Source organism: Heloderma suspectum, chromosome 3, assembly GCF_057233095.1.
Source record: "Heloderma suspectum isolate Gila_16-S chromosome 3, 16-S_ref, whole genome shotgun sequence".
NCBI lineage: Eukaryota > Metazoa > Chordata > Lepidosauria > Squamata > Helodermatidae > Heloderma > Heloderma suspectum.
In genome coordinates this window covers 208,412,253-208,424,476 of record NC_139460.1, presented here as the reverse complement: position 1 = coordinate 208,424,476, position 12,224 = coordinate 208,412,253, and the positions used below count along the sequence as shown (strand labels likewise).

At 45.9% G+C, this 12,224-nt stretch overlaps 1 protein-coding gene across 3 annotated transcripts in view; it reads right to left on the bottom strand.

Annotated features, from left to right (window-relative positions):
- The window catches only part of LOC146350673 (solute carrier family 22 member 15-like), a 41,888-nt gene extending 33,348 nt beyond the window's left edge, over window positions 1-8,540 (bottom strand). For all 3 annotated transcript variants that reach the window (XR_014789351.1, XM_084845380.1, XM_084845381.1), the window contains exons 1-2: window positions 8,331-8,540; window positions 90-236 (exon numbers count right to left, since the gene is read on the bottom strand). Coding sequence is in view for 2 of the 3 variants with exons in the window: in XM_084845380.1 (XP_084701506.1) it covers window positions 90-236; window positions 8,331-8,414 (231 nt within the window). In the remaining variant the exon portion in view is untranslated. The remainder of the gene's footprint in view (window positions 1-89; window positions 237-8,330) is intronic.
- Window positions 8,541-12,224: the final 3,684 nt, after the last annotated feature.

Below are 12,224 nucleotides of genomic sequence, written 5' to 3'. Positions count from 1 at the left end.
TAACAGGCTGCATCCTACACTGAATCCATATGGGTGAAAGAAGAAATCTAAAATGTAGAAAAATAGTAATAGCAACAAAATGTACTTGCCTCTGTTGCTATGGATGTGAAGTTACTGACAAACCTGACACGTTTTGCAAGAGCTTCTGTACTAGCTGGAATCCATTCTTGGTCAAGATGATATTCTGGCACAGCTCCCACTAGGACAATAAGCATAGATTGAAAGGCCACAAACACCTTTAAAGTAAAATAAAGAGAGCTTTGTTTAGGGTCAACAATCAGATAAACATGCCAGGTCAGAAGATGGCCACACTCTAGTGTGACCAAGAGACAGAATCCAGATGGGGCTGCGCAGATAGGAGGAGGCTTGATTCTCTATAGGTCACTGTGGTTATCTGGGTTATGGAGAGAGTTTAGCCAATGGTATCCATATTTACTTGTTCACTTATTCCCATATACATGATTGGTTTCTATTCACTCCTATGGCACAAAGTAAAGCACTGCTCTTGGGGACGCTGTTTCAGTGAGGGCAAAGACCTGTCCTCACTGACATGAATCCTGCAGTGTGTTTGCGTTGTGTCACTGTCCACAGAGAATGCAGAGACAAATTGCAATAACCTTTTCTTAACAGAAATACTGTCCATCATAATGATTTAACAGGCATTCTTACAAACAAACAAACAAACAAACAAAAAGAGACTAATAATTTTCCACTGCCACTGAGTAAAGCAGCAACCCCAAGCACATTTTCTAGGAAGTAAGCCCCAGTGAACTTCATTCATGCTTAGGATCATGCGTAGGATCATATTTGGCTATAAGCAAATGTTTGGTTATTTAAAAATTGTAGGGTAAGATAAAATCTCCTGCTGTAAATATCCTTAAGGACAGAGTGTGGTTCTGGGGTCTTGAAAATCTTCTCCAGCTCTGTACTTTCTAATATATTCAATGATATGACCTTTACCAGATTAAAGTGCTGCTAAATCAATGTTTAGTACTTAGGACATAATCTCACTTTACTTACTGTTAACAGCTGAGCTGAGTTTATGAACAATCATTCAAATAAGGGCCCCAAACATGGAAACAGTATGAGGCAGTGTTTCAAAGCCATGACAGCAATGTACCTACACCTTGGCTTCCATTATCATACCTCATTTCCATCAACAACAGGGCTTTTTTTTTCCATCAACAATTCAAATGGAATTCAAGTGGAATTCAAATGCACATAGAGGATAACTTAACACATATCCACTGATCTGAGTCAGAACATAAAACATGTGCCAGCATAGTTAATATTTTATTAATGTTACTTGGAACAGAAGTACACCCCGTGAAAGAAACACGAGAAATAGGAAATGCCAAGTTTTAAGAGAGCTGCCTATCTTTACACTGAGTTCAAAGTATAAAACAGCACTTATAAAAGATTTGGTCAATTGGCAGTGGCAGACTGGATGGTGGGAAGAGCCTGTCATCAGCATTTATTTAATTCAAAAATGTATACCGCTCCGTACAGCCTAAATAGGCCCTCAGGGTGGCTTGCAAGCAAACCTTCAACAAAAGTGGCCAAACAAAGTATATCCCATTAACCATTCCAAGATTCATTTTTGCTGCCTCCCTTTCAGAGATATAGAGAAGCTGTCTGTATATCTTCTTTTAAGATCAGGACCTTGATACTGGATTTGGGAGTCTTTATTTTAAAACTGCAGTTCCACAGCCTTAATTTTCTTATAACTTGTTCTGCATCAAACTGTGATTCTCTTTGCTGTTTTGTACTGTGGGTGTGTGCATGTATGCCACATGAATGACTCGACTGTCATTTATGTTTAAATGGGCTCTATTTATACTGATTTAGAAAATCTGCATGAGTGAAACATGCTTATTTTGTTAACAGGTCTGAAGTTACTTAATTTTGATTTGATTTGTGGGATGGGGAAAGACTAAGAAAGGGTATGAGCACACAAATCTATTCAGTCAAACTATGATGACCAAAAGTGTGCAACTATAGCCTGATTTAAATTTTATCACAGCAGCATGGGAACTTCTTCTCTGTAGTGTGGTCCCAAGCTGCTCAAGTAATGTCTAGTTAGAAGAACCACATGAACAGGGTGAACTAGATAGTCCTTGTCTATGGCAGCATTCTCTGAACACATTATTAATTGCCAACACCCCAAATGGGTTCGGATACTGAAAATAGCTCCTCAACAACAATGAAACAGGAAAGCATTTACCAAGATTTTATTCAGTCTTAGAGGCTACCGCAAAAGCTGTATTTCCCTTATTCAGAAAGCAGTGCGGTGTAAACAATAGTAGAAGTAGTACTATAAGGCTGTTGTTGTTACATGGAATGACTGCACATTTAGGCAGGCTTTCTCCTCAATAGTACTGTGGCCAAAATCCTGCCTGTCATGAAATGAAATAACAATGAGATGTCACATGACAGAATGGTGTTTGATTCCTTGGTGAGGAGCCCCATAATTTATGAAGCTGTGACCAAGGCTTCCTCCCCAACATTGCACTTCAGTGCAGACATCCTGTCTTACATTAAGCCAGGTTTCTCCATGACATCTGAAATGGGGGAACTCTGGCTTAATGTCAGTTAACAAAATCAGATAGTTAAAATCAGATCCTGGCTTATTATTCTGCTTGGTTGACTGATGTAATAGGGAACTCAGGCTTAATGCAAGCCAGGATTTCTGTTCCAAAGCCAGTGCCTGACAAGAAGAGGGAAGAGAGAGGATTGCTCAGTCACAGCTTTATAAACCATGGGGCTCCCCTTTATGAAGCTGTGGGCTAACATCTGAATGCAGCCACTGTGCATACCCATGCTGGAAAGCCATAATTGCCTGCAGCTTTCCAGAGCATATACGCTATACATATATGTGTCCAGTCATCATATGTGATGATCTAGAAGCATTTTCTACATGTTTTCCCCACATGGAACCATATTTACATACTGCACAAATTGATTTATATGTAATTCAAACTTTTGAATGCTACAAAAATAATGGTCTGGCTCAGATATAATGTTCCCAGATCAAAAAACTATGATAGAAAACCATTAATGAGCAACAAGCTCAAGCACCCCCCCCCTTCTCCTTCCCTCATCTTCTTGTGTGCCCATGCCTGGCTTCAGAGAAGACTTCCTGATATATTAAAACCATAGTTCCCCTGTGATATCCTAAGCATGAAACTGGGATTTAAGCACTCTGTACAAACCAGATTGCAAACTAGGAACAAAGCATGTTCTGCAATCCTGGTTTGTAGGGTGTGCTTATATGCAAAAGGTGAAAGGAAGGGGAGGAGGAAGGAGAATGCAGTTGTGTTCATCCCTCCTCCAACAACCATACTTTGTTGGGCTGGATGGCTGAACTTGGGCCGCTAAGATTCTAGCCATCACCTTTGCAACAAAAAACATGAAAATGACCTAAATGAAGTAACAGCATTTCCCATAAAATCTTTTTTAAAAGGTGGGGGGAGGGATAAGACCATTTTATCTCTGTTAGGTGTATTATTGTGTTCACCTATCATAATTTTTGACATTCTGAAGTTTACATTACATTCTTTATACATTAAGAAATGAGGAATAAGGCAATGTTAACCTCGCACAAAGATAATTTTTAAAAAAATAATCTTACTACCGGCATCAAATTTTTGACATCACGGCAACTACACTACTCTGATTTTTCCAAACCTGTAAATAAGCACACTAATGTGCAATATTTCTCTGAAGCACTCACACATTCAAAGAACAGTTCAAGCTTACAAATGCAATTCAATCTTATTTCTGTCCTAGCAGGTTATTCTTGTTTACAACCATAAAGAACACCAGCTAGGTGCAGTGGCTAGAGCCCCCATCAGCCAACTTTTGCAAAACGACATTTTGAGATGCATGTTCAACCCTCATTCCCATAATGATCTGCTACTAACTCCTGTTATCACAAATACCACTGCTCCTTCTTATGCTTCTGAGTTGGTAGCTGAGGGGGGTCAGACAGGTCCCTGGGTGCCCAATTTAGCCCAGAAGCCTCCAGTTACAGGTGCTTAGGCTAGAGTAACCCTGTTCACAAATGCAGTCCACAAAACACATGGTGGAGAAAGTGAGGCTGTGTGCACTAGCTCCACTCCCAACATGGATGTCCCTGCTGGTTCCTCTACTCCCAGATTTCCACATGCTTAGCAAAGGTCTGAAGGGGGTGCCTATGAGAATACGCTGAATGCACAAAAGTCGTAAGAACATAAGAGCCATGCTGGATCAGATCAAGGGTCCATCTTTGTCCAGTACTCTGTTCACACAGTGGCCAACCAGCTGTCGACCAGGAACCCACAAGAAGGACACTAGTGCAACAGCACTCACCCACCCATGTTCCCCAGCAACAGGTGTACATAGGCTCACAACCTCTGGTACTGGACGTAGCACATAGGCATCAAGACTAGTAGCCATTGATAACCTTTTCCTCCAGGTGTCAGGAATGATTCTGAGCGTCTGGAGATAGTTAGCAGCTCAGACTCAGAATGGGAACAGCCAGAACCGGGGGAGGTTTCCTCCCTAGTGAGCTCACATATGGAGACATCCTTCTCAGGAACTTGGCATACAGATGGCTCTACCTGAAGCCCCCCCCCCCTTTCCTCCCCCGTTAGAACTCAGGTCTCAGAGGAAGAGAGTGCAGGGTGTGACCTGAAGGGTGCGACCTGAAGGGTGCTAGAGTTCGGCACAGAGGCGGAGCTCAGATGTTCCACCCAGTTGGCTATGTGTGATAGCCTACGTAGGAGGGCACAACTGTAAGGGAAGGGCATCCCCCCCTAAGTTATTCTGGCCAGCAAGTTCGTGTTTCAAACTGCCAGCAATGGCAATGTCTCTGATTCCCACTTGGCTCCTCTATTGATATTCATAATTATGTGGAGTAGCTGTTTTCCTTTGTAGCCTGAGAGTCTCTGAGGATTTGCATTTATAAAGAGCCTGGTTATTAACTAATAAAGTAGTGAGCCTGAAGCCTGGTATCTTAGAGTGTGTTGATTGTGAAGGGAGAGAACCACGGGACTAGTTGACACCAGGAATTTGTCTAACCCCCTTTTACAGCCATCCAAATTGGTGGCCATCACTACATCCCGTGGTAGCAAATTCCATAGTTTGCGCTGTGTGAAGAAGTATTTCCTTTTATCTGTCCTGAATCTCCCACCAACTAGCTTCATCGGATGACTCCAGGTTCTAGTATTTTGAGAGAGGGAGAATGATGTCTCCCTACCCACATTCTCCACACCATGCATAATTTTGTGGAGCTCTATCATGTCTCCCCTTACTCTCCTTTTTTCCCAAGCCAAACAATCCCAGCTGTTGTAACCTTCCCTTATAAAGGAGATGCTCCAGCCCCTTGATCATTTTATTTGCCCTTTTCTGCACTTTTTCCAGCTCTACAGTATCTTTTTTTAGGTATGGTGACCAGAACTGTACACAGAATTCCAAGCATGGTTGCACCATAGATTTGTATAGGAGCAGTATGATATCGGCAGTTTCATTCTCAATTTCCTTTCTAATTGTGCCTAACATGGAGTTTGCCTTTTTTAGACCGGCCAAACGCCGGGTTGAAATCTTCACTGAGCTGTCCACCACAACCTCAAGATCTCTTTCTTGGTCAGTCACCACTAGCTCAGATCCCATCAGGTTATACGTGAAGTTGGGATTTTTTGCCCCAATGTGCATCACTTTAAACTTGCTTACAGTGAACCACATTTGCCATTTAGATACCCATTCTCCCAGTCTGGAGAGATCCTTTTGGAGCTTTTCACAATCCCTTGTTTTAACCACCCTAAATAATTTGGTGTCATCAGCAAACTTGGCCACTTCACTGCTCACTCCTAATTCCAGATCATTTATGAACAGGTTGAAAAGCATTGCTCCTAATACAAATCCCTGTGGGGCCCCACTATTTACTTTCCTCCACTGGGAGAATTTACCATTTATTCCTACTCTCTGCTTTCTGTTCTTTAACAAGTTACTGATCCATAAGAGGATCTGTCCTCTTATTCCATGACTGCTAAGTTTGCTCAGGAGTCTTTGGTGAGGGACTTTGTCAAAAGCCTTTTGGAAGTTGAAGTAAATAACGTCTACTGGATTGCCCATGTTTACTGCCACACTCAAAGAACTCTAAAAGGTTAGTGAGACAGGATTTACCTTTGTGGAAGCTGTGTTGATTCTTTTTCAGCAGGGCTTGTCCTTCTATATGCTTACTAATTTTATCTTTAATAATGCCTTCAACCAATTTACCCAGAACAGATGTTAAGCTAACCGGCCTGTAATTTCCCGGATCCCCTTTTGAAAATTGGTGTTACATTGGCCATCTTCCAGTCCTCTAGCATAGAGACTGATCTTAGAGACATGTTGCATATTTTGGTTAGTAGAACAGCCATTTCATATTTGAGTTCTTTGAGAACTCTAGAATGGTTACCATCTGGGCCTGGTGATTTATTTGCTTTCAGTTTATCTAAGGTTGAGAACTTCATCTTTTGTCACCACTATTTGCCCCAGTTCCTCAGACTCCCTTCCTGAAAACATCAGTTCAGGCACAGGTATCTGTCCTATATCTTCTGCAGTGAAGACGGATGAAAATAATTCATTCAGCTTCTCTGCAATTCAGCTCTGTCTGGTGGGGATGCTGGGGGAGGAATCAATGCACCTGGCCTCTATGCATTCCTTGACTTTGTGAATACGGCTAGTGTTGTGAGAAACTCAGCTTCCTCACAGTCTACCCTATCTCATAGGGGGAATGCAAGAAGAAAATAGATAAGACTGCAACATTTTGATCAAAGATGGACAACTTGTGGACCTCCAGATGTTTTGGCCAACAACTTCCATCAGCCTTAGTCAATGGTGAGGGATGATGGGAACTGTAGGCCAAAACATCTGGAGGGCCACAAGGTTTAAATTATTCAACTTTCAAAAACCGTTTCATTGATTAGACTGATCAGGCAACATTTTTCTTAACTGTTCATGATAGCTAACACAAATAATACCCTTAGGTTGCAGGCATCATCTTGGGGGGGTGGGGAGGGGACCTGTTGCAACATGTACATGCATCACCACAAAACAAAAGAAATAATGCTCCCTCTTCAGAGCTGTACTTTTATCCATATTCCAATTTATACAGTTAATCAATTCAAACACATTTTATTAATTGATTAAAATTTATTTGATCAGGTAACAGCCCTAAAACAATGTGACAAACCCCATGTACACAATCCTGAAATCCTTGGAAGAACTATAAAAGCAAGAATAAAGGGAGAGCCTCAGACAGGTAGTCACAAAAAAAACCCCAGGTACAACTTTGGAGACCTAGCAGCATATTAGAGGTCACTGCCTTTTTTCCAGTTAGGTCTGGTAGGCAAAAGTCCACAAGGGAAGTCCTCACTCCCAATATATTGAGAGGGGGAGCTTCACTTTTAGAATTTCTGCTTGTCAGGAGCCCTGCAGCAATCCTCCCAAGTGAAGTAGCATTCACAGTAATTTTTTTTTGCAGGAATTAACTCTCTCCGTCCTCTCACCCAACATCTAAACTACCGCTATGCAGCAAAGTCAAATCGAAGCTGCCACCCTAAGTCCATTTCTTTAAGAGTAAGCTCACTGACTGAACTCACTGGGACATCCTTCGTAGTGACATCCTCCCAGGTTTGATTTGCCCCATCTCCCGGTAGGGGTGGAAAACCCTGCGTGAAACCCTGGAGAGCCACTGCCAGCCAGGGTCTACAGTACTGGGCTAAATGGACCAATGGTCTGACTCAGTATAAGGCAGCTTCTTCCTGTGTTCCTATGAAACGCACTCTGCACACGCTCAAGGAAGTGCTCCTGCCTAGGGGAAGGGGTCGTAGCTCAGTGGTACAGCACACGCTTTGCACGCAGGCCCCAGGCTCGATCCCTGGCATCTTCAGGGAGGCCTGGGGAAAACTGCCTCAAACCCTGGGGAGCTGCTGCTAGTCAGCGTCCGCAACAACGGACTAGATAGGCCCACGGTCTGACGCAGGGCAGGGCAGCTTCCCGTGGGGCTGCAGCCCCAAGGCTCAAGCACCAGCCGCTCCCGCGTGGCATCTCCTCCCGAAGAAGCTTCTCCTCTTCCCCTCCCAGGCTGGAGGCGCCCCAAGCCCAAGGCGCCTCCAGCGCCTCCTGCGCGCCCATCCGCCCGAGGGCGGGCTGCCCAGCGCCCTGGCGGTTGCCGGGACGACGCGAGCTACGCTCCCCTCGCCCCCCCACTTCCCGCGCTAGCTTCGCCTCCCAGCAAGGGCGGGAGAGGAGAGGACGGCAGCCCTCAGGCGAGGGGGGTGGGGCGGTCGCCGCAAGGCCCCCACCTGCAGCGCCACCAGGAACGCGGTGAGTCTCTTTTGCCTGGGGCCGAACTCCCCCACCAACCCAAACGCCTCGTCCAGGTCCATGGCTCCGCGCCGGGCCTCTCCGCAGCATCCCCGTCAGGCAGCCGGCGAGGGGGAGCGAGCGAGGAGCAGCGGGGCCTTGAGCGCCAGCCGCGCTTGTTGTTGTCGTCGTCGCCGCCGCCGCCGCCTAGAGGTGGTGAGGTGGCGGTGGGGGAGGAGGAAGAGCGGATGAAGGAAAAGTTTCCGTAGCGACCTCTAGCGGCCGCTGCCGACAGGACGCCGGCAAGGCACTGTTGGGGCGGGGCTAAAACTCTGCCCCTCGAGCCCTCTTCAAGGAGCAAGCGGGTCCGAAGGCTCGACACGCAAAGGTTTCTGGGACAAAAGGGCTCGGGCTGCGTCGCCCGGCGCGTGCGCAGAGCGCGCCATAGGGAGTGGGGGCGTGTTCTGTGTTAGCTGAGCAGCCTGATGTTGCAAGTAATCGCTCTGAAGGAGGACCCATGGAGTTCAGTGAGAGTTGAAGCTGAAGCTCAGATATTTTGGCCACCTAATGCGAAGAGAAAACTCCCTGGAAAAGACCCTGATGCTGGGAAAGATCGAAGGCAAAAGGAGAAGGGGACGGCAGAGGATGAGATGGCTTGATAGCATCACCAATGCAATGAACATGAATTTGAGCACACTCCGGGAGAGAGAGGAGGACAGGAAGGCCTGGCGTGCTATGGTCCATGGGGTCACGAAGAGTCGGACACGACTGAACGACTGAACAACAACAACCATTATTATTAGCAATGTGCTTTGCAAAACACACGAACTCCCTGGCTTACAATCTAGGTTAAAAATAAAACCTAAAGCTTAAAAGGAACCAACCTGGTGCAAGTCCAGATGTGCTGCTCTAAAACTCCCATCATCCCCAGTTAGAGTGCTAGCTGGAGATTATGCGAGTTGTGGTACAGCAGATTGGGAGGCATGCCAGTTTGGGAAAGGCTGGACTGGTCAGTTGATTTGGATTGAGCAAAGCACAAATTCTCCCTGATAGCGTTAACCGCTTCACTGACACTGGAGCCTGCTTTAGACTCACCAAGGGTGCAATGCTATGTACACTTAACACCACTAGTCAAAAGTTTATTTGCCCAATTTCAATAAGGATTGGGGTCTGGTAAGTTTTAGATTGCCTCCATTGAGAGTAACTCCTGTTGTAAACAGAAGTTACGTCTATACAAAAACATATGTTGGGTATACAGCTGGTGTTGCAACTGCCTGTACCAATAGCTGCTTTTTAGCATAAAAGACAAAAATTTGCCTGCTTCTGGATCGTATAGTAATAGCATGCAGAAAAATATCAAATGTCCTTCCCATCTCCTGACCATGGCTAACTGGCGCTGAGGGAGTGCAGTCAGACCTCTACGTCTGGTCCGCGTGGAGTGGAAATCACAAAGAAAAAGTCCCTGCCAGTTCTCAGAATGTACAGAAGAATTATTTATACCGGACTTCCCCAGCCTTGTTCCCTCCAGATGTCTTGGAGTATAGCTCCCAGCATTCCTGATCATTGGCCATGCTGGCTGGGGCTGATGGGAGTTGTAATTAAAAACATCTGGAGGACACCAGGCTACCTACCTCTGATTTACACATAAGAATGGTACTGGGAAGTGGGACAGCACACAATACCTACATGTGTTGGTTACTTCCTCCTCCTTCCATATTTTCTGCTGTTGCTGGATTTCTCCTCACTTTCTTCTATTGTTCTGCTGATCCTTAGAACTCAGTCATTGTGTAGGAGTTGCAGACATTTCCTCCCCTGGCAAGTGCTCTTTGGAGCTGAAAGCAAAAGGTGGGGGGGAGGAATTATAGTAGCTGCTGCTGTCAACCAAAAAATAATAATGGCAAAGACATTTGGCAGCAGGTAGCACTTGAGGAGATAGTACTTTAAATGGCTCTGATGCATACATTAGGAGAAGTGAGAATGCACACAAATGCATGAATTGGATATGGGTTAAGAAGTTGAGGCTCAGTTGAGACAGGATGGAGGAACTGTTTGGTCAATAGACAAGCTACTCTGGCGCTGGAATACAGCCTGTTCTGGATGGGGTGGCATTCCCCCTGAAGGATCAGGTTCACAGCTTGGGGATGCTCCTGGAGGATCAGGTAGCACCTTTGCCCAGCTTCAACTGGCCCACTAGCTGAGGACCTTTTGGACTGAGGGGAAGGAGGGAAAATTAGGGTGCAATCCTATACATGTTTAGACAAAAAAAAAAGAGTCCCACAATTCCCAGCATTCCAAGATACTGGGAGTTCTAGGACTTTTTTCTGTCTAAACATGCATAGGATTGCACCCTTTATTTATTACTCAAATTGATATACCGCTTTCCACAGCGGTATCAAAGTGGTGAACATAAAATATTGTACCATCAAAACAACAACAAAATATAACAAAACAATAATAAAAATATTAAAGCTGCACACTCTACTGTGTACTACAAGACCATTGCTGGCTGGGTGACACTTCAGGGAATGCCTGTGTGAAGAGATGGGTCTCCAGAAGATGCCTAAATGTCAGAACTGTGTGGGCCTCTCTAATGATGCTTGGGAAAGTGTCCTCAAGGATGCGTGCTGCAACACTAGGGATGGCGGAGAATTTCTCCCCGAAACTTCGGGGGGCCGAGCGCCAATGTGTTCGGCCCCCCGAACAAGTTTTGGGGAGAAATCCTCCGAACCCCCCCCCCCGCACCCCACCCCCGGGACGGGACTTACCTTCACCGAATGTCCCTCCCGGTGGCGGGTCCGGCCGGCAGTTCAGCGGGTGTTCGAGCAGGGCGGGAGCGGCAGCCGGTCTTTCGACCGGCTGCCGCCGCCGCCATTGCAATGAAAGAAAAAAAAAACGCCCCCTGATAGGCTACGTGACGATTCACGTAGCCTATCACGGCTAGATCTGCAAAGTCAGCCGTGATAGGCTACGTCAATCGTCACGTAGCCTATCACGAGTGACTTAAAAAAAAAAAAATCGCGTACGGATAATGGCGGCCCCCATAGGGAGCCGCCATTCCCATTCCTTATTTGGTCGCTGTAGTCTACGTAAATGTTTACGTAGACTACGGCGAAAATAAGGGCAACGCTATTTGCGTTGCCTTTATTTTCGCCGTAGTCTACGTAAACATTTACGTAGACTACAGCGACTAAATAAGGAACGCGAATGGTGGCTCCCTATGGGGGCCGCCATTAGCGTACGCAATTTTTTTTTTTTTTGTAAGTCACCCGTCATAGGCTACGTGACGATTGACGTAGCCTATCACGGCTGACTTTGCAGATCTAGCCGTGATAGGCTACGTGAATCGTCACGTAGCCAATCAGGGGGCGTTTTTTTTTTTTTTAACTTTCGCGTTCACGGCCGGGTGAGGCGGGAAGCCTCCCCCCCAGCCTGAATTTCGGCCGGGCCGAGGCGGGAAGCCTCCCCCCCCGGCCGGAACTTCGCGGGGGGAGCAGCGAAGCGCCTCCCCCCCACCGCGAACGTCCTTCGACGACAGGTAAGCGACTTTCGTCCACCCCTATGCAACACTAAACTCTCTACTGCTAGTGCTCCAGAGGCGAACCTCAGGAGCATGTGGCGCCTGCAGAAGTGCTCCCTCTGACTTTATATGTTAAGAACACCTTACACTTGGCCCAGTAGCTTATTAGCAGCCAGTACAGTTTTTAGCAAAGGTGTATCTGTCAGGAGCACCCTGGCAGCCTCTTTCAGTCTACTCCAATAGCTAACTCAAGACAAAAACAAAAGGATTCTTTTCAAGGCTTTAATCCTCTTACAACTTAATGACTCTTTCAGATGCTAATCACCAGCGACTAAGCAAGGAACAGCAGAGTAGCCTATGCTCCAGGTTAGGCAGT